The 26,750-nt window shown below is 40.9% G+C and overlaps 1 protein-coding gene across 1 annotated transcript in view; it reads right to left on the bottom strand.

Annotated features, from left to right (window-relative positions):
• Positions 1-26,750, bottom strand: part of EXOC2 (exocyst complex component 2) — a 146,050-nt gene that overhangs the window by 99,577 nt on the left and 19,723 nt on the right. Inside the window, exons 3-7 of the mRNA XM_054985162.1 lie at positions 24,942-25,093; positions 22,746-22,922; positions 21,913-22,039; positions 5,842-5,955; positions 2,367-2,491 (exon numbers count right to left, since the gene is read on the bottom strand). Of these exons, the coding sequence (XP_054841137.1) occupies positions 2,367-2,491; positions 5,842-5,955; positions 21,913-22,039; positions 22,746-22,922; positions 24,942-25,062 (664 nt within the window). The 5' untranslated portion in view covers positions 25,063-25,093. The remainder of the gene's footprint in view (positions 1-2,366; positions 2,492-5,841; positions 5,956-21,912; positions 22,040-22,745; positions 22,923-24,941; positions 25,094-26,750) is intronic.

The following is a 26,750-nucleotide window of genomic DNA, read 5'->3' as shown; positions in this document are numbered from 1 at the left end:
CTAATTGGACTGTAAGAATAGGTTTTTAAGAATAAGTTTAGCAGATAGTGGTTACTCAGAAAAAAGCACTGGAGTGGAGATGCAAATAGGTAAGAAGGTCTGTTTTACTGGCCAGAGCATGGACCAGTTCACATTTCAGTATCAGCCAAAGTAGATCTAGTAAAAGATGAACCAAGTTCATTTCATAGTTCACATCTACCTGCTCTCCTGGTATCTTCTGCTGTAAGAATGAACAGCTTCTATATAAACCACCACCACCACAACAACATTCGATTTACATACCACCCTTCAGGACAACTTAATGACCACTCAGAGTGGTTTACAACGAATGTTATTATTATTATCCCCACAACAAAACACCCTGTGAGGTGGGTGGGGCTGAAAGAGCTCTGAAAGAGCTGTGACTGACCCAAGGTCACCCAGCTGGCTTCAAGCGGAGAAGAGGGGAATCAAACCCGGTTCTCCAGATTAGAGTCCCACGCTCTTAACCACTACACCAAACTGGCTCTCCTGCACTAGACTGACAATAGTCTAGGATCCAAAGTGTTTTTGCCACATAAATGGACACTGTCATGAGTGATCAGACTTCATAAATAAAGCCAGTACCATTTTAGCAGTAATTAATTTAAAGATCTCAAAGTGAGAGGTAACATTTACATTTTTAAAAAACATTTAAAGCATTTTTAACCCACTTTTCTCTAACAAAAACTCAGGGGGGGGGAGTTATTATGAAGATATAAGCAATTTTAAGATACCCATGATTAAAATTAAGTATGATGATGGTATAACATTATTTCAGTAAAATGCAGAAATGGCCTACACTTTTTCTATATAGTCCAACATTCTGGAAAAGCCCAAGGAAGCTTTTAAGGTCTGATACTGAAAGCACGTTCTATGTGATGTTGCAGCATACGCACACTGCAATTCCACAATTCTTTGCATAAGATAAACATTAAAGGCAATTACAGCCTATAAATGCTGTACTACACTGTAAATATTTCACAAGCACAGTCTCATATTTCTGAAAAGTAGTTCTTAACACAATGGTTCTTAACCAGGGTCAATGCCCCTCCCCCTATGGTCTACAAAGAGGCAATCCGAACTTTTGGACTCAAATGGGGAGAACTTGGGATTTTAGGCAGTCCTCCCTACATGTAATGGCTTTTGACAGCCAGTGGAGGAGAATTGTTTTATATTTTATATTGTTTTATTGCTCATCCATAAATCACAGATCTGAGTTCTCCCCAGGTTCTTAAAAAAGTGGTATACAGCAAATAGAAATTGAACAGGAATACCTTCCCTTGCCTACTTGGGCCAATAGCCAATAAAAAACAACACTCTTCCATCCATGAAATTAAGCATATGTGACGAGCTTTCAGAAAGTAAACAACAGAGGGGGCACTGAAATGGTAACAAAGGCAATGGAGAAATTGGTTCTTCAAAAACAATGCCAGCTGGGTTCCAATAAAATTTGGTACTTTTTTGGGAACCTGTTTTCCCCTTTCTGTTTCATAGCTATATTTATATAAATAAAAATGCCTTGTCTGAACTGTTGTTTCTGTGTCCTAATTCTTTACTTAAGGTGTGTGTGGGGATTGTGTGTTGATGATGATAATGTCAAGTAGAAGTAGGAGATTAAAGGTTAAGAACCCTATCTTAACCGGATAAAAACACTCACCCCAACAATTCAGAAGTGAGGTATGTTTTAATTTTAAGGACATACTTTCCCAACTCTAGACTGCCTTTCCTGCAGTATAGGGATTGTAACTTCCCCTTTGCTGCTGGAAACACAAATTGTTCCTCCTTATAAATTGCTGAACATTTTCAGGATGATCCTTCAAACGGATTCATATAATGATCCTCAGTTTCACAGACATGGTTCAAACTAGGGTGGAGGTAAGTAGGATAACACGATCTATGTATTTAATTCTCACTTTAACTGGCATATGAATTCTAACTGAACCATATGAAAAATCCACAGTGACCTCAACAACCACAGGGGATTAACACGTGCAGCAACTCACAGAGCTAATACCAGTCACAAGAAAGAATGCGCTACAATTTTTGAGAGGCGAATGTTTCAAATATTTAGCAGTTGTTTTTCTTTATTGATTTGCATTCCGTTGGACTTTTTGGCACCCCACTAGAGACCTTACAGGGGAATTCTAAGTAGAGTTAATCCCATCTAAGACCACTGAAATCAATGGGCTTAGACTGGAGTAACTCTTCTTAGGATTTCACTGTTAGCCACCTAGAATATATTTCAATTTGCTCAATCAAATAACTTCCTCAGAATTTTTGGTGATCACTATATAGATCATTAAAAGTTAAAATTATTACATTCATTTCTTATTCCTAATGTTTACCTGACAGGGCATCTTGGGCTTCAAAAAAGGTGCTGAGACCCCCTTTGACATATGCCAGGCTTCCCTCATTTTTCTTGTTGGCTTGCTTCTTCAGATTCATTACTGCCATTTTGAGTTGATCAAAACTGAAAGCAAGAGAGGAGAAAAAACAGGCAGTATTTATCCAATAAACAAGAAAATAAATAATAAATATTAAGCCCTAAAATATCACGTTTACATTTGCAGAAAGATTAGGATGACAATCTACTGGACCTTTATTTCTCTTAATGATAACTACTTCCTACTTAGGTTGAAAGCATAACTCTAGGGTTTGCCAACATGTGATAAAATCTGTAAATTACCAGGCTATCATGTGACCACTGCAACCAACATACGAAACAACAGTTCTGTTCATCTGTTTCCGGAAACATTTGGAATGGATAAAAAAAATGAAGGTGAGGAAAGGTAAGGATGTTTACACAAAAACAGATTCCTTGGGTTCCCCTTTGATAAAAAATATAATTGCTGCTCATATTCAAATTATCTATATGGATATACAACAGAGGGCAACGAACCGTTTATTAACTTTAAAAGAACAACTAGACTGCAAATATTTTTAAAAATAAGAGGAAAGAAATTTTTCATTTAGAAAGGAAGAATTAAAAAAATAGATTAACAAAAATCACCTTTAGTCGCATGATACAACAAACCTGAATGCCATTCATACATATCTTTCATCTCATGGTTGCTGTTACTAGTCTAAAACAATAATTAGATTTTTGCCTTTTAAAATTTTGGTTTTCTGCCCTTGTACTTTTGTTTATTCTTGTCAGAATGACAAATGTACTTGGTTCAGCAAACATGCCAAGATGAGGGATATTTAATTTAAATAAGTAAATACATAATAATGAACTTTGACTAAGAATTATGGCTACTGTCTAGAGGACTGGATTCTATGAAACAAAAGGAAGAAACAGTTTATTGTTTCAAATATGAAATAATGGCTATCTCACTGTAATTGTGATGGTGAAAGCGCCATCTCATACAAATCAGTGGCAAACTACTATAGAGGTTTACCTTTTATAATAATCATGGTCAAAGCAGCAAATCTCCTACTTCTTTTAGCCCAGAATCTCACTATTAATTGTATATCAAACATTGTCTGGAATTTATAATTTTTGTTCTTATTTTCCATTCCAGTAAAAAAATTAGTTAGCAAAATTACTGATTTCTGATAAGAGTAGAGATTGGGAAGTCCTGGAAAGAAAATAAAAACATTTGGAAGGAGGGGACATGGTTTTTCCTGGGCCTTTTATTCAGTTTTTCCAATGGAAAAACTGGAGCATTTGGGGAGTACTGAAAAAAAATCCTATGAAACATTTTTCTCTTTTAGAATGAGAGAAATGCTTTTAAAGACAAAGTGCGCATGCTATAGACATATAGAGCTCTTAAATCCAAGGTGCTTTTGTGCACCTGGAAGGTATGAAAGAGTAGATAAGCCTGTTTCAATTTGTGCAAACCTCAAGTTTTCCAAAGTGCTGCATCAGGATAAAAATGAAGGCTCCGGATCAAATTTTCAGAAACTGATTCTGATTAAAGACTTTCAGGTAGGTCACCTTGTTGGTCTGCAGTAGAACAGCAGGATTTGAGTCCAATGGCACTATGACGTTCCCTTGTTCTTATACAACAGAAATGGCACCAGAGGCGTTTTTAAAATTCCAAAAATAACTAAATAGTTTATTTACTTTAGAAGGCAAAGGTCAGGTGAAATCATGGGTTGAAAATTTCTGAAGTAAATTCAACATCTATCCCTTCCTCCCTCCCTCTGAGGTAAAGTCAGAACATGCACAGGCTTTAGTTCTTATTCTCTTCACAGATACTTAAAGGCTTCTGTTTTGAGGCTTTGGTTCCCTGGTTTTAATTCAAGCACTCTAGTACACTTTCTTTTAGTATTCTCTTTCTCTTCTGGAGTTAGGAATGCTGGTACCCATTTTCTAGTACTCCAGTCCCCTTCTCTTCACACACCAGTGCTTTCCTTCAGTCATTAACTGAATCTGAAAGTCTCCACAGGTAGTTTCCAACCACACCGAACCAAGGATCTCTTCACTCTCCAGAGCTACCTCTCTGTTTGGCTGGGTAGGGAAAAATCTCATCTCCTTAGAAGATCTATCCCCTTTACTTTGGCCCGTTTGGGGGTCTACACCTACTTCCCAAACTTCTTTGCCAGTTTCCCCCAGTTCTCCTGCTGGTGTTAAAATTGCTCTCCATTAAGACTCCGTCTCCCAGCTCTTCACACTGGATCTCTCTGTGCTTAGACTCAAAACAGACTCTCCTCTTTTTACCTCAGGCTACCCAATCAGATCCCTTAGAGTAGCCTGTCATTCAAAGCTTTCAGAATTTGTGGGATTAACCCTTAACAGTCCTGCAGCTGTGTGTCTACAGCACTTCAGATACCATCTGAAGAAGGGGGAGCTTTGACTCTCAAAAGCTTTTACTCTCAAAAAGCTGAAAATGTTGTTGGTCTCTAAGGTGCCACTAGACTCAAATTTTGCTGATTAGAGACTTGAGATGCAGATACTTTTATTTTTAAATGTGGCTAATTTTGTACATAATTAAATTACATAATACATTACTAAATATTTCAATGATTACTGTTCTAGTTTCCCTTCATACCAAAGTATGCTATCAGTTTTACTGTGAGTACATTACTCTTCTTCTGACCAACTAATATATTTTATATTATTTATCCCCAAAGCTTGTGTTTTCTGTTTAACTCTTATTTTTTCTACTTTCAGTTAGCAAAGATTAAGATACATGTGCTAAGGTAGCATTTGGAGCATCGGTTTGCAGTTCTCTCAAGTATTGGGTATATTTGAAATTTTGCTTGTAGAAAACTATGGCATTTATAATATTTAAATTCCATAAATATGTCAAATATTGCAGTTTCAAATACTATGTAAGTTATAAAGGATGCATTTTATGTTGTTGGGGCAGCAAAATTAGTTTAGGTTTGACAGGACAGTAAGTTCAATCCCCTCCCCCAAATTTCTGTTTGGGAAGCCATTTTTCCTCATGGCTTCAAAATTTCTAGAGATTTTACATCTCTAAATAAGACTACTAATAATTCATCCCCTCCCCCCCAACTGTATATACAGACAAACATCTCTACTATTAATTAGTTTTGTTGGTCCAAACAGCTTAGGGCAATTCCAAGATTTGTTTAATTGGAATATTTTTCAGTTCCCTTTACATAAGGCCACAAGGGAAACAAAATTATCATTTTAAATGTTAGTTTTTGAAACAATATATGATTATATATATCAGATTATGCTATCCAAACTGGGTATAAATCTAAGAACAATTTATTATACTCTCAGAGCCACAATCTTGTCAAACTGCACCAATGCAAATGAGGCTATTGATTGGCAACTATTATAAATACACATGATACCACTGAACATTATTCAATGTCAATACAAACTTCACATCTACTAACCTGGTTGTTGAATGGTTCTCTATCAAATACCAGGCTGCAGAAAAATTTTCACTGGTAAAATCAGCACTCATCCCAGGAAACAGCGCTTCTAGTTCTTTTGGAGGAAACCTTCCTCTGAAACACAAAATTCACATATGAATTATTTGCTTAAGGAAAGGGATGTATGTGTGCGCATGCACAGGGGCAAGACAGCCAGTGACCAAAGGCACACTCCCAAATGCAAGTGAAAGCCCAACATAACCAGATTGAAGCAAGGGAATGGATGGAATCCCCCCAGAACCAAACTGAATCAAGGGGACCAACATCAAACCAGAGAATCATGACAAAACCGAGAATTCCACTCAAACTAAATTGAAGCAAGGGATGCTGCTCCAACTTAGTCTAACTGAACCAGTGTCACTCGCAGAAGCCAGGCAGACAAGGAGAGCTCCTGTATGTATTGGTCACTCACTCACTCCTCCCTGCCTCATTCCCCCTCACTCCTTCCCTCCCCTCTTGGAAAAAAGTGACAGAAGCCCAGGAAGGAGGCAGCCAGAGGCTAAAACCACATTTTCTAGAATTACCTAGATTTACCTGGGAGTCTGGATCCAGGTTCCCAGATCAAATCTGGGATTCTCTAATTTGATTTGGGAAAGCTGGTTTGGCAAAAATCTGATATTTCTCCCCCAAATCCTGGATCTTGATTGTATATCCCTAGCTATATGTGCTGGATCCACACATCTCTGGCCACTGCACTATCATAATAATTCATCTTGTGGATTTTCCTGAATGCACAAAACAGAGGATGACTGATTGTAACAGTGCAATGACACTCCAATATCCAACGCCTGGATCCAGCCAGAAGGAAAATGTGCTCTCATACTCAATCTGTGACAAAAAAACAGTCCATTCTTCAACTCAAAACAAGAAGCATTAGAGCTTCAGCCCTCAAGCATTACTGATTTAAGTGTTGGCTTGCAACCTTGGAGAGTAAGTATGAAAGTACAGGTTTTTAAAAATTTAATTTCACCAACACATAGGATCAGCGGCAGAAAACTGTACTGCACTTTCAAAGGTGAATAGTACCACTATAGAAGAACTGAACTGCTACTGGATAAGAACAATATCAATCTAGCCCAGCATTTGCAACAGCAGCCAACTACATTTATGTATTTATTTATTTATTTATTTATTTATTTATTTATTTATTATATTAGATTTTTAGTCCGCCCTCCCCACCAGGCGGGCTCAGGGCAGAGTACAACATTTCAATTTACATAAATACAGTTAAAAACAGATAAAACAGTATACAAAAAAACATAAAAACAGTATACAAATAACATTAAATACAAAAAACATTAAAACAACTTTATACAATACAGCTTCTCTTCAGAAGGCAATGATAAAATACTGCTTTTCAACCCCTGGCTCATATGAAGAGAGGTGGACAGATCTTTAGTGTGGCCAGTTGGGGCCCAACCTAGACTCCACCATATGCCTGGCAGAACATCTCTGTCTTACAGGCCTGGCGGAAAGATAATAAATCCCACCAGGCCCTGTCTGGTTTCCTCAGACAGAGAGTTCTACCAGGTCGGTGCCAGGACCGAAAAGCCTCCTAAATGCTTTTGAGAGCTCACAGCTAAGCATGAAAAGTGATGGGCCTCCCCACTTTTCATAGGAAGGGCCCACTTTGCTATTATGTCAATAAATGTCTTTAATGTTTTAAAAGAAATCTAAGTTAGTGACCATCATGACTTATAAACACCTTCATCTAGGAGCCTTCTGCCACCAAGCCAGGGTTGAAGGAGATCAGCTGCTCAGCTGAACCTTCACCTGTTCTTGAGGCAGTGAAATAATCTCTACCTGGAGGAAAGGGCTATGACCTATCTCACCTGAGACATGTTCATAAAGTTAAGCCTATGATTTTATATCATAGTTGGAGCAGGCAGGCAGTTGGAGCAGAATTCTTCCCGGGAGGAAGGTCATGAAAGAATGCTCCCTGAATCTGCTGCTTTTTCGGTCTGTGGCTGGAGCCAGGCTGGCCTTCCCATTAATATGGTATTCCTTCTGGAAGAGCAGGGGTGCAGCAGCCACACAGGAACCCTCAAACTGCTTTAACTGTGCAAATCATATATATCCAGTGGGACTGCTACAGCGAACTATACTAGGTGCTCTAGACTACATTGTAGAATGCTCTGCATATGTACACAGGTTTATATGGATTGCCGGCACTATGATATAAAATCATAGGCTGAACTTTACGAATTCATTTCAGAAGTTATGGAGCTTTCCGTTTGGCACAAGGAACTTCCCACCAGTAGAACATGCCTCTTCTGCTCGTGAAAGTCACTCACTACCATTAGCAGAGTGGCATATATAATCCAGCAACGCTGTACCTCAACTTAAATTGCAGACATCTAAAGGACACTGAATAAAAAGCTCTAGGCTGTAATCCTATGCCTAATTTGGCTGCTCAAATCCTATGGATGCTGACGAGATTCAAACAATTTATAATCCACTAATTTCTGATTTTGTGATATGAGACAATTTAACAGTGCACTACAAGCAATAATTGAAAATGAACCACTTGTCCAGAAGTACAAAAGTATATATCCACAGAAGATGCTGACAGAATGCACCTCTGCCAGATTCGCTGTTCTAGCCTTGCCTCAGACATGACTGGTTCGTTTATAGAGCAATCCTAAACAGAGTTATTCCAGACTAAGCCCATTGAAATCAATGGGCTTAGACTGGAGTAACTCTGTTTAGAATTACACTATTACTCACTCCTGACATCTACCCACAGAGAAAATATGTTAGACACATATTTTCTCTGTGGGTAGATGTCAGGAGTGAGTAATAGTGGCACTCCCTGTGCCACAATCTCATCCCAAATCAGGCTCCCACACTCCTGGTAAGTGTTTTAAGAGGAGGGACCACTGGTAGCTCCTGGCAAGGAACTTCCAGCAAATCATCTGGTCAGATCCTCCGTACAGTTACTCGTACAAAAACATAAAATGATGGCTGTTACGTCATACTTTTGAAGCAAGCTTTTTTGGTTGTAAAGGTAGGTGTTTTTCAGATTGTAACTCAGAAAAAAGAGTGCCTGAGCTATCAGGTTTGAGAAACACGGCTGTAATCTATTTAAATCTGGATATGCAATATAAGGAAACAGTTTCAGAAGTTAGATGGCAAAAAACCCCAGAAATACCATAAATCCTTTATAGTCCATGGGATCGGACTGGCCAAAATGGGCTGAAGAGCAAATTGCATATACATTTATATGTTGGGCACAATCAATATTAAAAATGTGTACCTTCCAAACCCCCATCCTAAGACATAAAAGGTAAACTGTGTTGCCAATGACTCACTTCATATCCCTGTGCAGACACAGTCTGCAGGGATAAGAAGCGAACTGGGGGCAAAACGGTTTGCCTCCCTGCTGCTTCCTCGGGGCCGCCACTAGAGGCCTGGAAAGGCCCAGCACGGCTGCAGGAAGGCCCACTGATGTTCAGGGCTTCTGGAAGGGCTTCCCAGCAATGGGAAGGCCCAGCATGGCGGCAGGAAGGCCTGGCGCCATGGCACCAGGCCTTCCTGCTTTCTCGGGGCTTTTGGAGGCCCAGGAAGTCTCCACCCAGCAATAGGAAGACCTTGCTCTGCTGCACCGAGCCTTCCTGCTGCCTCGGGGCTTCCAAGGAGCCTGCCACTACCACCAAGGAGCCCGTTGCCCTGGCACCTGAGGTCTACCACTGTGGCCCAAGGAGCTCCACCACTATGGAGGAGCCGCTATGGGAAGGCTCAGCACAGGGGCGAGGACCTCCCAAGGTCCTGCAGTGGCTGGAGGGACAGAGCTTCCTGTCGCCTCCGTGGGGACTTGGGAATGGTGGTCGATGGGGCTAGAGGAGGAGGGAGCCCCCGATCTCTTCCCTGACCCCCCCTCAATTGATGCCGTGAGGGGAGGCACGGGAGGGGGGGGGGGGCGGAAGGAAGTGCTGCTAGGGTCCGTTGTATTTTCCCAAACAACGGGCCTTATTGCTAGTGGAGCCATAATTGGCTAATACAAACATTAGCTAGCAGAACAGCAGGATATGATATTTGAAGAAGGACTTGTATCTGAAGAAGGGAGCTCCGACTCTCAAAAGCATGAAAAATCTCTTTGCTCTCTAAGATGTAACTGGACTCAAATCTAACTGTTTTACTGCAGACCAACATGACAACCTACATGAAACTATTAGGGAATGCAGTTTCTCCTTGCTTAGGAGCCAGAACTGCATATGCTTTGCATTTTACAATCTGGCCCGCTTGGATATATGTTACAAGCATCCTTTGTTAAGTCTGAAGGGTTTTTAAAAAATGAACGCCAAAATACTTAGGATACTAACTTTTGTGCCTACTATCTATTCCATTCCTTAAAAGTAAAGGTAGTCCCCTGTGCAAGCACCGAGTCATTACGACTCATGGGGGGACGTCGCACCGTGACATTTTCCTTACAAAGGGCCAATTAGAAACATACATCCTTGATAAAACATACTACACAGAAATTATGAGTAATCAATATTAGACTACAACCAGGACCAACAGTATCGGATAATTTCCTTTAAACAAAAGTGTGTTACAGTAAGTGGTTTGATGATCAGAGCTTGGCTTGTCAAACTGACTGGATGAGAGACAATTGGCTCCACTCGCATAATGTTATGTTTTTATTACATTCCACTGCCAAATTAATTTCCAGGGACTTGCTTACTATCTCAAGCACCACAGGCCGACTGTAACAGTAACAATATTGAGGCTAGGATATCTGTCTTATTTGAGTGGTGAGAGTAGCAATGCTGGGTGGCAAACATCAGCTAGTAACCAAAGAGACCATGTTGACAATCCTGGAAAATGTCAAGCGCTGTTATATATCTAATTCATCATAAAAGCAAAATAAAAGTGTCACAGCAAGAAAAATTAGCTTCAAATGCTTTTGTTTTTGGCAAGTTTCACTGACAGTGTGTGGAAGCAGAGCTGGGTTTACAATTTTGGCAAGCTGCCATAATGAAGAGTTTACTAATGGCCCGTTCACATATGCATGCACCTATCACTCAATTATTCAATGGTATGACTTGCACATAGTTGTATGAACTAACACTGTGGCTGAGCTGATGGGACAGGATATGAAAATTCTGCACATGACACCGCTGATCCTCAAGTGACCATTTAGCACTGCCAGAATGATAAGACTGTTGGATGGCAGAAAGATCTGAGCTACTGTTCCCTAAGTCTCGATGCAGGTCAGTTTAAGCAATTAAGAACAACAAACAATTTCTCATTTAGACCGGGTATGAAGTAATGTGATCAAATTCTGGATACATTCCAATAGTTGCAACTTGCCCTGATCAATACTGCCAGTGCAGGTGCTAAGCTTAAGTGGACGGCAGCTCAAGATACATTATTATTAACTACAACCAGAGTAAGTTTCATGGCAAAGGGTGCTTAAAAATTCATACAACACATCTGTTATTTGGAAACTTTGGCTGCAATCCTAAGAATATTTTCCTGGGAGTAAGCCCCATTGATTAGCTCTGAGCAGGATTCTGAGTAGACCACTCGGTCTTGAAGGCTCGGTTGGATATGCGACCCCCTTCCTGCAAGGGCGGAGAGCTAATTTATGCTCGCTCGCGGAGACTTATGGGTCCGATTGGCTTCCAGAATGCTCTGTGGGAACCGATGCTCCATGGCAACTCGCTTGATGAGCTGGTGGAGGACTGGCAAGTCCAGCTCTCCGAAGCCATTGATGAAATCGCATCCCGTCGTCCTCTTCACCCCCACGGCCACTGAGCTCCTTGGTATACAGAAGAGCTACGGCAGAAGAAGCGGGAGCTAAGCCGACTTGAGCGCATGTGGCGGCAGTCTTGAGACAAAGAGGCAAGAACATCTTACAGGTTGCTTATGAAATCCTATGAGATGGCTGTTTAATGTGGTACGTTCTTTGGTCTCCCTATCAAGGGGAGACCATCCAAAGTCGAATCTGGCCATTAGTTGTGAGGCTTTTGCGAGCTTCTTTGCAGACAAAGTCTTGTCTCTCCGCCACAATTTACCAGCCATGGTTGATACAGTATGTGAGCTTGAGGCCCCTTGGCCATCTTCTGGGCCGATAGTTGATCAATTCAGCCCACTCTCCAGGGAAGAGGTGGACAGGATTTTGCAGACAGTGAGGCCTATCACATGTCTCCTAGACCCATGCCTGTCGTGGCTGGTGAAAGCCAGTGCCGATGGACTATGGGATTTATTGGAAACTATTATTAATCTGTCCTTGGGCACCAGGATCTTTCCTGGTGCATTAAAGCAGGCTGTGGTGAGGCCCCTTTTAAAGAAACCTACATTAGATCCCGCCAACCTGTTCAGTTACTGCCCAGTTTCAAATCTTCCGTTTCTGGGTAAGGTGATTGAGCGAGCAGTGGAAAAACAGCTGCAGAGTTTCCTGAAAGAGACCTCAGCCCTAGATCCCTTCCAGTCCGGTTTCTGCCCGGGGCACAGGACAGAGACATTGCTGGTTGCCCTCACAGATGATCTTCGCAGACACCTGGATTGAGGCGGATCGGCACTGCTGATATTATTAGACCTTTCAGCAGCGTTCGATACAGTCAACCACGATCTTCTGACCCACTGCCTTGCCGACGTGGGGATACAGGGGATGGCACTACAGTGGCTTGTCTCCTTTCTCCATGGTCGGGGACAGAGGGTGGTGCTAGGGGAAGAACTGTCATCCTGTCACCCACTGGTCTGTGGTGTGCTGCAGGGGGCAGTGCTTTCCCCGTTGTTTAACATTTATATGCGCCCCCTCATCCAGTTGGTGCGAAGTTTCGGACTTGGGTGTCATCAGTATGCAGATGACATCCAGTTATACCTGCTGATGAACAACCGGCCTGGCTCAGCCCCAGATGTTCTAGAGCATGCTTTTGAGGCTGTGACTGGATGATTGAAGGAGAGTCGGCTGAAGTTAAATCCCACAAAGATGGAGATCCTGTACTTGAGTCACAGGAACGTGGATTTGGGACCCCGACTCCCTACTCTTGATGGGGCGGTGCTTACACCAACCCCGAGGGTGAAGAGTCTGGGGGTGATCCTGGATGCCTCCCTGGGAATGGAGGCCCAGGTCGCTGCAGTTGTCAGGTCCTCATTTTTCCATCTTCGTCAGACCAGGCAGCTTGCTCCCTATCTGTCGATCCGCGATTTAACTACAGTGGTCCAAGCAATGGTCACCTCTAGGTTAGACTACTGTAACGCCCTCTATGCAGGGCTTCCCTTGAGTCTGATCCGGCGGTTGCAACAGGTCTAAAATGCGGCAGCGCGGGTCATCACTGGAGTGCTGGGAAATGCACATATAACACCAGTATTACGCCAGTTGCGCTGGTTACCAGTGGAATATCAAATCAGATTCAAAGTTCTGGTTTTAACCTATAAAGCCCTATGTGGACTGGGACCAGCGTACCTGCGGGGCTGCTTCTCCCCATATGAGCCCCAGAGGATGCTTCGTTCCAGTGAAAAACAGCTATTAGTGGTCCCTGGTCCCAGGGAGGTCTGCCTAGCATCAACCAGAACCAGGACCTTTTCGGTCCTGGCTCCAACCTGGTGGAATGCTCTGTCTGATGAGATCAGGGCCCCACAGGACTTGCTATCCTTTCGCCGGGCCTGTAAGACATAGCTGTTCCGCCAGGCGTATGGTTGATGCTGGGCAGGGCTCCCCACTGGTTGAATAGAGGGGATCATCCCTCCCTACCAGGAAATAGCTACCACCCAACCCTTTGTGATATTCTTTTAGGGGCGGTTGGATGATGGATTATATGAATTGTTTCTGTGCTGCTGCTTTTTGTACTCTGTATTTTAGATTTTAAATTATATATTATTGTCTATTGGTTTTAAAGTTGAAATGCTAACGTTTTTTATAATGTATATGATGTAATCTGCCTTGAGCCCGCTGATGTGGGGAGGAAGGAATATAAATAAATAAATAAATAAATAAATAAATAAATAAATAAATAAATAAATAAATAAAATGGACCTGCTTAGGACTGCTCTCATTTTGAGCATCACTAACACTGAGCTATCCGCCTTCTTTTTCTTTCACTGTTGATAATGCTTCTATATGTCCTTGTCCCCAAGCACAGAAGTCCTCTGACTCTCTCTTATTCAAATTACTGAAGTACCTGGAAAATTGGTAACTACTTGAAAATTTCAGTTTCTCCCTCTGACCTTTCCAGTCCTAATTACTGTAATTCTCTTCTTTCTCATGTGCCTGTTTCTCATCTTCAACCTCTTCTGTTCTGCATTTCTGGTTTTTCTATATTTCATTTTGCTCATATTTTCCCTTTATTGAATTTATATCTTACCTTTTAGTTCAGGGAATTTCCCTTCACTGGCTCTTGTGTTCTTAGTAGATGCAGCTTAAACCTTTTGTTTCTCTTTGGTTCCTCCTTGCCTATCTTCTCATCTCCATTCTCTTGATAGCCTGAAGTTTAGTTATGACTGTTTAATTTCTTTCTCTCTTCCTTTCTCTGGATCCTTCTGTATTTCCTTGATAACAATACCTCTCTGTCTTTTCAAGTGTTTAGAGAGTGCCTGAAAATGTCTCTTTTTCCAATTGTTTAATCTATAATCACTGCCTCTTCTTCTTTTCTTTCTGTGATGTTCTTAGTTTTTTGGAATGTAAGCCTGAGGTAGGGGTTGTTATTTGAAACAGAATTACTATACATCTTTTGAGGTGGTTATAAACAGTACTGTGAAAACATTGCTTACAAACACTAAAATGGATGTGGTTGGAGGGAGAGGAAGAGAGGCTGATCAACATTTATTGAAAATCGCAATGCTGCTGAAATTCAGAATCATGGTGCTCAAAGCATAAACATTCCCCATTATGAGTTCATTACATTATGAGTTCATTACAAGGTGATCCCAAACCTCTCTGAAGTTTTAGCTCTGCTTGTAATCTACTTGATCGTAACCCTAGAAAACCTCAACTAGGGAGCAATGGCTGAGAGAAGGGCTCCGCTGTGGCCTTCACTAGATCCTGCAGGAACCTCATGGATGCTAAGACCCATGGGAAAATGTAATATTTCATGGTTTGTGCATTGTTATTGAGAGTCCAGAATACTATTAACTTCAGTTTTCAGAGATCTCGACCTGTGACACTATTCTTACATAATGCTAGCACCCAACAGGCCCCCACTATCAGATAAATTTCAATATATGAGTAGGGGCAACCAAGAGTTTGAACAGTTCACTGGATGAGTAGCAGGCATCCAAGACTTATCACATTCCTGATGTAATTACCGGGACATGAGCAGGTCAGCTAATATGAGCCTGGTCTGAAGCTGAGTCCAAGTGTGAGCCGATCCCAAACCAACTTCAAGGAAGTTTGTTCATCACTATCAGTAGCAAAACCTTAACTACCACACCAAGCATAACTAAATTGAGATAGGATGAATGTTCAGGATGAGCAAGTACTCTGGAAGAAATGTCTCAGTGTACTTACTTCTTTAGCAAGATTTAGCCATATAAGCTTTAATTGAAAAAGAAATGTAAAATGTGTAGTTCAGAAACAAAACTTTTAAAGTTATCAATAATACAGAGGTTGTCATTTCAGTACACAGCCATGTAAAATATATTTAGAAATTCAAGCCAGTTAACACTACTGGAAACCTTCAGCAAAAGTAACATGAACTAGATTCCAGAGGATTTTATAGGTCAAGGAAGCCATTTTAAGTAAATAGAGACTGAATGGCAACCACCATAAACAAACCCAAAGTCACCATACATATCCCCCCCCACCCCCTGTCTGGTATCAGCCAGACTCCTAGGAGCAAACATTTGTACCAGCTGTATTCTGTTACTCATGCATGCAGGAGAGCAGCAGAAGGGATGCTGGAGCAGACTAAACAGGACAAACCCAAAAAGTGATAACAAGGACTTTCCCCAGTGGTAAGACACAGGATAAAGATGCTCTCTGGGAAAAATACAAGGCAGCCAATGACAAATCAGGACACAACGTAAGCTTAACTATTGCTGCATGTATCCAAGTGATACACAGTGGGAAACAATAGGAAAAAGCAGATGATAGCAGATAGGACACACAATCAATGCATGATCCAGACACGGTTAAATATTTTAAAGTTAGATTAGTTTCAGTGAGAGAGATTAGCACCTATTATCTCCAATTGATATATACTTACAATGTGATTCTACAATTCCTGAAATTCTGCAATCAGTTATGCATGAAATCATTGTACCTAGATGCCTTTCTTTTTAATGTAGAAACTCAAAATACAATACCAGAATCTGCTGCTACTCAAGCAAGTATTCAAGCACGACAGGCCCTGTATATCCACATATAAATCCAAATGCACTACCTTGTTAAAATAATCTCTGTCTTCACAAAGGAGGATTCACATAATCCATTAGGTGGCAGTATATGATCAGCAAGTTAGAACTTCCAGAGAGAAACTGTTTTTTTAAAGTTAAGAATTGCACAAAACTACCATGAACATTTCACTTTGTACTCACTTTCCACTATTTTCCAGTAATGATACAATAAATGAGCACAAAGCACACAAGCTCAGGCAATGTTCACAGTCACATGAAGCAGGATTGACCATTACTACCAAACTTTAAGGAATGCATTTTCATATGCAGAGAAGGAATAGTACAAAGGCTACAATTTAGTTTAATCAGCAGAGTAGCTGCATAGTTGCAAGGAACAGACAAAAGTCTCATGGTAGGACTTGTTGAACTCATTGTCTGATCTACCTTGTTCCTCTGAAGGGGGCTGCTGCGTACAAAAACAAATGGCATAATGAACGGCTTAGTATTTAATGTGCCACACAACTCTGGCCTACAGAACAGCAGTACTTGCTTGCTCTAGTGTGAGCTCGGGAGTGCATGCAGAGATGGGCGCATTTTGGAAGTTTTACTGCAAGGGAACAGACAAGTCTCATTTCCATTTAAAAAGCAGCTTGAAGGGTTCAGCTGTATGCTCAGTAAAAACTTTCAAGATGCCTCTGGCAGCACACACGCTTCCCCAACCTTCCCTGGAAATTATTTACATAGCAGTAAATGGATACTCGAGACGGCCAAAAGAAATGTCCAAAGAGTCTTCTCTGCCAGACTTGAGCGTGCATCTTCTACTATGCAGAGAACGGCTCAGAATCATTTGACAGTGACCAGAACCTGAAGCTCCATCCCAAGTATCCTTTCAGCTGGGCCTTGCAAACTCCTCACAACCCTCATGACATTGCTTCCCCCACCACTGATGCTTCCTTTCTGAGCTGGTGCCATCAATCACCCTGGCCCATGTCAGCCAGCTCTATGGCTTTTATCAGGATACGGAAGGTGAACACATGACACAAAGAGGAGGCAGCAGCACCCATCTGCATGCCTCTGTGAAAAGGGGCACTTGTAGAGTTCTGAAGGCAAACTGATAGCCAATTTAAAATTGGCAGTGGTGCTCCGAGGCATCAGGAAAAAAGGCTCTCTGTCTCCACCCTGGGAACAGATGTTTCAAATTTATTCCAAAAACTTACATTACATCATAGTTTGCTAATTTGTTCTTGGAAAAAAATCTAATGGGTAAAACACAGTAAAAGATCATCACCTTGTTTCAGTCCTCATAACTGAACTGTTTCCCTCCTGGAATTGGTTTTCCCAATGCAAAAGTACATCCAGCATCTTTGTCTCCGTTATAAATTACGGAAAGCAATCAAACCTGTTTGGTTCAGTCAGATCTAGGCAAAGTGATCCATGCCTTAGTTACATCTTGACTGGACTACTGCAATGCGCCCTGCTTGGGGCTACTCTTGAAAAGTGTTTGGAAGTTGGAGCGAGGGCAGAATGCTACGGCTAGACTGTTGGTTGGGGCCAGCTACCGGGAATGTGTGATCTGAACAATACAACAATTACTACCAATCCGCTTCATCTTGCTGTTGAGTCTCATCCTGCCACCCCTCACACCCTTCTCTGTCCCTGTCCCTCTTGTCTGCCTCTGCTCTCTTCCTTCTCCATGCCCCCTTCACCTTCTCCTGTTTCTCCAGGGCAACTTTTATCTCCCTGCCTCCTTTCAGTACCCAACCCTGCTCCTCCCAGACTACCTTCTCCTGGCCTTCTATCTTCTCCTTAGCCATGCTCCCCAAGAAGGCCTGCTGTTCTGTAGGCAAGAGGAGAGCCAGAAGCCACACCCCGTGCCCACTTGCCAGCTGTTTGTCAAGCTGCTGTGCAACTGTTCTTGCAAGTTCCAACTTCATACATTTGAGTAGCTCTTGGATATACTCCAGACTGGCCTACAGGGCTAGTAGAATGGGGGCAAATTTTCCTGTGCAGCTAATTCAGTAGCATAAGTATGCAAAGCTCACACAAATGGGGAATGAAGCAACTACTCATATTATTAGACTCTTAATGATCTCAACAGGTTTTCACCAGAATAAGTAACAACTGAATTGATTTATAGAAGCATTCACATTTGTAATAAAACATTTGGAAGCAAACTCATTTCAACTGGGAAGCAGTTTCCCACAGCCGCACCACTGAAATGGGAAATATCTTCATGGTACAGACCAGACATGAAAAATATTCTTACAAATTTTAAAAAATCAAATATTTGATTTTGATATTTGATTTTCCTTAAGCAATGAAGTTTAATTCTACAATTCCATTCCATTCTACAATTCTGCATTCCATTTCATTTATATTTAATACAACAGAGTGTATGTATATAAAAAGAATCTCCTTGGATGAGCAAGATGTCCTTTTCAATGCTAGCCTCTCCATTAGCTTTTTCTGTGAATAAGTTCTCCTCCAACCCTACCTATTCTCATCCACTTCTTGTTAGTTTGACCCACACCTCAAATCCTCCTCCCATAGTGAAAACACTGTTTGGGGCCTGCGGAGACACTAGATTCTAGTTTAAACTGGAAGTGATGTCATCGTGCAGGCAGAGCTCACATGCAGCATGCTTGGGCCTACCTCTACTCATCAGGAGAGGCGGATTCCCCCCCTTGAGCCCCCCACTTTTCAGGTGGCTGAGCCTGGCAATCTTACTTAAAACACTGACTGCTGAGAAGAGAGTTGCTTTTTAAGCACCAACTAGATTGGGCGAGAGACATTTTTATGCAGAATTTGGGAGGAAAACTGGGCTCAGGCCTCCTTCCTCCCAGCCCTAATTTCACTCCAGTTTCAGGATATTATAAGCTGTCGGGGCTCTGACCCATTTGCAGAGGGTGTAGTAGGCTAAGAATTTGGATGGGAACACTTTCCTTTTTGATCTTAATTAAACTCACCAGGACTTTGTTAGCCTCAAAGTGGTCAGAGATTACTTCTTAAAAGCTCATAGCATCCTGGACTTAGGCACTTGGTGGCAGGAGGCATGCACTCAATGATGCACATCTCACACTGTAATTCTCCACCACATTCTACCACGCAGTATTCCAAAAGGTGCTAGACATTTGATCAGGCCAATTCTCCCATCACTCCCATGGCTCACCCTCCACAAATGACACTCAGCTGTCTTCAACATTCCATAGTTCTTGAAGAACTGCTCAGTGTTCACATGCCTGGGGGTAGGTCTTTTTTAAATTCCTAACTTTTTTTTTTGTTTTCCCAGGGAGTTCCCAAAATATGCAGCAACCATTGCCTGTGGGTGGCTCCGTTTCACTGCCCTTTGGATAGGCACAAGACCCATCAAGTTCACTAAGAAATTACATTCTCTGTTCATCAGAGGTCATCATCCTTTTAATACAGAACTTGATGGTCCCATATGGGACCAATAATCCTTCTGTACATATTATTGTTTGGGTTATTATGGGATTATTGCACCAGCTTGCGTTATTGGATGATGTTCCGGCAGTGGCTCAAGAAACCTTCCTTGTTTTGCTGCCAACCAGCTGGGATTGCAAATAAAAGGACAGCTGTCTAGTACTTGGCAGCCAAACATATATCTGGGAGTCCCCAGATTGTATAGAGCTATTAGGACAACACAAATGTCTGTAAGACTGAAACTTCTATCAGAAATATTTGTTCCAGTGCATTAACTGGCAGAGTTGATATAGTTCTATAACTAAGCTTGTGAAAAACTGGAATTCCCATCATCAGATGAGAGCCAGAGCGAATCACAGTAAAGCGTTGGACGTGTACTTGTTCAAACGGACTCTAACTGGGGACGGCCATGTTCTGATCCCTATTCGGCCATGAAATTAACTGGATGGCCATGGGTCAACCACAGTCTCTCGTCCTAATGATCTCCCGGGGGTTGGCGTGATGATGAGATGGCAGCAAACCATGTGTGCTGCTCTGAGCTCTTGCAGAAAGAGTGGCATTAAAACATATAGGCAGTCTAATGTGGTTCACAACTGAGATTATTATGTGCTGACTAAATGATACATTAAAAGGTATGTAGTTTTTTGCTTTCTTTTCTATGGGGAAAAAGAAACACTGCCAAAGTGCCCTTGGTCTGCTATAGTTCGAATAAAACAGAACATACGGGGCACTAATTCTATTTCCACACACAGTGTAAATCTTAGTTTCAGGAGGGCAGCTGTGTTGGTCTGTAGTAGAAGAGCAAGATTAAAGTCCAGTAGCACCTTAAAGACCAACTAGATTTCCAGGATATGAGCTGTCAAGACTCGTAGCTCCCTTTGTCAGATCAGGGAGTTTGGGCTCTCAAAAGCTCATATACTGGAAGTGTTAATCATACTATATTTTTATGAAGGTATCGATACTATCATGCATTATTTATTCTGCTATTTACAAGGTACAATAAAAAGATCATAGGTTAGATTTTTCCATCAAGAGACTGTTTAAAGATGAGCTGCAACTCTAATACTAAATGCACAGCATACTTGCCTGCAATGCGAACATTACATTATAGTTTGTGGCACTACAGTGATCAAGACCCATTCCAAGCACTAACTTGCTTAGACAACAGCAAACATTGGGAAAGGACATCAGTAATTGATAGTAATGCTAGTATTTGAGCCTCTACAAAATGACTCTAGTATTTGTGGTTAGAAAATAATTACTACTATTATTCTAAAACAAAGATGTACAAACACAGTCCTGCTGCTGTTGCTACAGATACCCAGACCAACACATTCACATGACACTCAAACAAGCCAATGTTCTGAAGAAATAACTCCATTACCTGGAGCTTTACGTTTATTTAGGTGATCACTTAATACATGATAGCTGTGATAAGTATGTTCTAGCAACAGTTCTAAAAATAAGCAGGCATTGGGAAAATCACCTGCTTAAAAAATACTTTGACATGCTAAAACTATAATTTTACATATTCCTTTCTGAGACTTCATCAAGTTCTACCCTACCACGCTTCTCAGCTAAGGGTGGCATGTTTCACGGATCCAAGAGATGTCCTCCCAACTCTAGGTTTCCCTCTTCCAACACACATCTTGTGCTGAAGGAACATGATGCTCATAGCTGCATAGAGTGGAAAAATAATAAAATTCATGGACTGTAATTGCTTATGAGAGGTGATATGCGATCTCATCAGATCTCAGAAGCTAAGCAGGGTCGGTACTTGGATGGGCGATCACCCAAGAAGACTCTGTAGAGGAATGCAATGGCAAACCATCTCTGCTTCTCACTTAAGTTGAAAGTCCCTACCTGGGGTCCTATAAGGCGGCAGTGACTTGATATATATACATATATAATTGCTTTATAGTACTTGCTTCAAGGCTATTTTACACATTATATAAACTAGGTTCTAACACTAAATTAGCAAATCCAAGATCCCTACTGAATATACCGATGTATATAGATGGGCAAACATGTATTTATTGCCAGCACACAGAAATATTCATGTTTAGAGGCCCTTTATTCATCTCACAATCTTCCAAAGCAAGATTATTGCACTTTCCATTTATGAGAATATAAACCTGAAGGAATGTAATTTATTTAGTGAAATCTGTGGTAGAGCTGGGAATTCAACAATATATTTCCATGAAAGCAAGTTCTCTATCCCTGCTTTCTTTACACCCCAACCTCCGAAACCTTTCTGCAATTTATAGAGAAACCTGCTTAGAACTTGGATCAATACTACTTGGTACTCACTTGTCTATCTCAATACCAAGAGGATTAGCTGGTCGTAGAGACAAAGGGGGCATCCCTTTGTTCCTGTCAGTGCGCATGTCATAATAGTTCATTTCATCAACCCAGACAGCAGACTGATCCAAGATACCTAGAGAAAACAGAACACATATCCTTATAACAATAAGCCCTGTTCAGCCTCATGAGGTTCTGCCCTGCTGAATTAAGTTGAAGAAGCTTGATAAGTACAAAATACATGCCTAGACAATGGTTTGGAAGCAGTAGGACAAAACCAACTATGAAAAAGACTCCCACGTTGCTTCTATTGTTGTCTGTGAATATTACTATGTAAAAGTAGCTGAGCAGGATGGTTATCAAAGCATTTTATCTGGACTGAAGCTCTTTTCACACATGGCCCTTAAATTGCTTTCCTGGGTCTAAAATACAACTGAAAAAAACCTCCATTGGTGAAAACAAGCACTCAGTTCTTCTCCACATTATTTCCTGTATTTAGAAATGTGCAGAAGTGAAGTAAGAGAAGCTCAATGATGCATTATAATTGCTATGTGAAAACAAGCAATACATTATTACTTGGAACTCAAATGGGACTAACTTCTAAATGTAAACCAGTAAGATTTATGTGTTACTATTATAAAAGATCAATAAGCAAGCAGAACAGAAGTGTTCGAATTTAGAAGATTCTCAGACGAGGAGCCAACAGTAGAACGCATCCTTTGCATAGACAATCTACATGGGACTTCAGGTACAAAAGCTGAGAAAGGCCTCTTACCTAACGCACTCTGGAGTACAAAACATAGATGTGAATGAATGAGTTCTTACACATAAGAGGTACCTACCTATTTTTTCAGGTTTCAAGAGTTTGAAGGAAACAGTTGAAGTCCCTTTGCCTCCTGACCTGGTAGTGACAATTATGTCTCCTTTATCATTTTTAGCTTGACCGACCCGACACACAATTTTGCTAGCAGACATCCATTCAGCAGTCAGAATACAGTTATGTCCACAGATTGTCAAGCCTGGATATTTAGAGAGTCAAATAAAACAGAAGTAACCAAAGTGGATGTACAGCAGTTTTATCATATAAATAGCTGACGTTTTCTTAGTCCACAAACCTGACCTGACTGCTACTTTTATGGATTCAGACAAAAGACAGTTTGCAATGTACTTTTCAGGTAGTGCTTTGAACAAACAGTCCTTGGCATTTAGTACAGAAGGACTCAGCCCTAACCCCTGAGTGAAAGGGAAGTTACAGATTCCATACAAACTATTAAAGGGCAGGGCATAGTTGGTCACTGAGATTAAGTGATAAGTTACTGCTATGAGGCAGCCCCCCATCTCAAAGGACTAGAGGACACCTGGATGGGGTGTTGCTCCTTCCCACCTGTCAATTTCTGACTGGGTCGAACGCCACTGGCAGTGTCATTACTAAGACACACTGGAAGAGTGACTGCATCCCCACTACCATATCGCCCCAAGCTGATCTGGGGAAAAGGAAACGAAGGGAGAGATAATGTGAAGTTTTAATGACAATTGGCCTGTGTATGGTTTTAAGAAGGTAAAAGAGACGGTTCTGGCCCTCTTCCAATAACTTTAATGGCTTATTATTCAGATCTTTGCATGCGCCACCAGTCTTCACATAACTGCAGATGAGTCTTTCCACATCCCAAAAACAGGTTATTGGCTTGGAGGAACTATGAGCCAAAAAGTACAGTGAAATCTAGAAGGGGGACCCAAATTCAAAAGCTTAACAAATACTGAGTAATTGGGAAATCATGGAACTAAAATCATGACTAGCTCATTCCAAGTTGTAACAGGTAATGCTAAAAGAAACTTAGCCGCAGTCCTGCACATCCAGCACATCGGACAACATAAGCAACGTTTTCTGGAAAAAGGAAGCAGCAGTACAGCAAAAGGCATAGGTATGCTGACTTTTGCCAACAGCCATGTCGCAGTGTGAAATCATGTTAGGCTGTGATAGGAGGTCACAGTCAGTAGATCCCATGGCAATCAGCTTTAACATGAACAAGAAGCCAAGGTACCATGCAACACTGAAAGAAAGGCCAGAGTTGGTAGGCAACAAATCAAAACCAGCAGCCATTGCCACTGTGGCTTAGTCCAGATATGGAGACATGAGTAGAATAACTAAAACCATAAGCCATGCTCTTATAAACCATGCTTATAAAGATTGGGTCTTGCATATTTAAAGACCCTGGCACAAAAATCTTTTACTCTTCCAATTGAGAAAGTAGCATTTAGGGATTTAAACAATCCTGAAAATGAAGAGGTTTTTGAACCTTCTACAGCTCTTAAAGCTGCATCTCATATTTTATCCTTGGATAATGAATGCAAAACCTATGCCCCTCACTTCAGCAGAGAATGGTGTGCACTTGTCTACATTATATTTACTGGGGAAATACTCAGAAGCAGAATCCAGGAAAGAATGGGACCTCCACTTCTGTGTATATTGCCAAGGAACATAGCAATCTAAACTTTTGCATCTCGTTCCTAACAGACATAAGATATGCTAGGATAAATGCAAAATGAGAAGTAACCCTTAGGACAACACTTGCTCAGCAACCCAGATTCTGTGGCAAGATTTGGTTCTGTGGTAAGAGCTTCATACTATGGTGAACCAAGCCTCTTGTAATGGGGTTTGCTGACAAAAGCTGGGCATATGCCCTGTACACAGTCACGGTCATCAACACATCACATGGAGGGCTAAACTCAAAACAGCCACAGAACCTGAGATTTCCTAAATCCAGCCCATTTCCTTACACACCCCACAAGACTGAATTTTCACTGTGCTACTCCAGAGTTGTGAGCTGGTGTTCTAATGGGTGATTTTATCTGTCACCAACATGTGCTCAGCAAGTTCAATGTCATCTCTTCAATCTCACAGGGAAAAAAAACACACATCAATAGTGCATTTTCATTTTAGCACCATCGTTATCAAAACTGGACAGCAACTAGCTTGTTGCTGATTGAGCCCTTCCAGAAATTGACTTTGTATAATTTAAACAGCCTTCTTGACTTACCTATAAGATCTGTTGGGCCCGTTCCCAGATTCTCTCCTCGAATTGTGACCTTTGTCCATGAGATACCTTCATTGGGAGAAATACCTGTCACAAGAGGGGGCTTGCGTGTATGAGACATCATAGCTTTTTTCTTGTATGAAAGATCAGATATTCTGTAACCCGAAAAAATATTATATTTCAGTTATTTACATAAAAATAAATATATTGAAAATATTCATTTATAAAAGTTAGCTTTTTAAAAGGATGAGTTACTTAACATTCTGGTACTAGAAGCGCTAAGTGTATTTAATTCTTAATCACTAAGTTGTTAAACAACACATGTGACATTGTTGATTCCCCTACCCGCCATGAAGTTAAAACTATATTAGAAACACAGTGGCCCCTAATGAGACATTTTTGGAAAAGTGAAATATATGTAATATTTATCAAACTGAACCTTACTTTAAGAACATTAAACGTATCATGAATAACTATATCATGTTTACCAATCTGGTGTAGTAGTCAGAGTGTCAGGCTAGAATTTAGTTTAAATCCCCACTCTGTAATGGAGCTAGCTGGGTAACATTGGGCCAGTCACACACACTCGGCCTAGTTGTTGTGAAGAGAGAACAACATAAGCCATTTGAGGTTCCCACTGAAAGGAAAGCGAGGTATAGATGAAGTAAATAAATAAGTAGTCTTGGTGCAACCTGGGGTCTTCTTTTCATCTAGCATATTATAACCCTTCATATAGACAGGAACATGCCCAGCAATATCTTTATTTTGTTTATTAACATTTAGCCTAACAAAGAGTTCCGAGATACTGAAAAATGTTATGACATTTTTGTTAGTTAATAAATGGTATTACACATTTTATGACATTTTTGTTAGTTAATAAATGGTATTACAATACCATAATTTTGACTGTTTCGTAATGATCAAGCACAGCTGAATGCAATTTTTGTTAATGTTAAATTGTACTATCTGATACATTTATGAAAAGTATAAATGCCATTGTAATGTTTTGCATCTAAATAACTTGGATTTTATTTCTGCTTGTTAATGTGGGTTTTTCAAAATATTTGCTACTGTAGGTTTAAATGGAGACCTTTGAGGAAAGGAGGGGAAGCTGGATGGGTGAATGGAGTCTGCTCTGACTGGACAGTAGCTATACCCTAGGGGATGGAGTGAACTGCAGTTTTTAGCCAATGCTGAGGGAAAGGTTTTCAGTCAGCCTTTTATTCTGATAATCTGGCAAACTGTGGAAGCCTGAAAGGGATTTCATTCTGGCTAAGGCAAACTCTGTGTGCATCTGGGCCAGTTTGTGTATATATGAGAGATTATCTAGGTCAGGCAAGCTGTGTGGAAAAGCCTGAGCGAATCTATGCCTATGTGGATGAGAGGTGTGTTTTTTCTGTTAGTGAAGATCTGTGTCGAAAATAGGCCTTTGTTATTAGGTCTGTGAATATATAACTGTTTTTGAAACCACCAAGCTTAAGAACTATTCTGAAACCAATATGTTTATCAATACTCTGCAACCATCATGCTTATGTAATTATAAATAAATTATACTTTTGTTTAAGCAAAAGAGAACTCTTTTTCTAAAACCTCAAAACTACCCTCATGCGCTGACCATTCTGTCAAGCTACCATCTATAATTAGCCTTTCTATATTACCAGTTAAACCGAGGAGGTCGAAGGCAAAAGTCTTTGGTGGCAGCAAAAATCTTTTGAGGGTGTCAGGGAGGCAGCAATATAGAAGTCACAGAAATGAAAAAGGGAAGGTCTTCTCGAAGTATAAGCCTAAGTAAGACAGAGAAAACCTGAAACT

The sequence above is a fragment of the Eublepharis macularius genome, chromosome 7 (genome assembly GCF_028583425.1).
Source record: "Eublepharis macularius isolate TG4126 chromosome 7, MPM_Emac_v1.0, whole genome shotgun sequence".
Lineage (NCBI taxonomy): Eukaryota > Metazoa > Chordata > Lepidosauria > Squamata > Eublepharidae > Eublepharis > Eublepharis macularius.
Note: the sequence above shows the minus strand (reverse complement) of the source record. Positions and strands in the feature narration are given on the sequence as shown.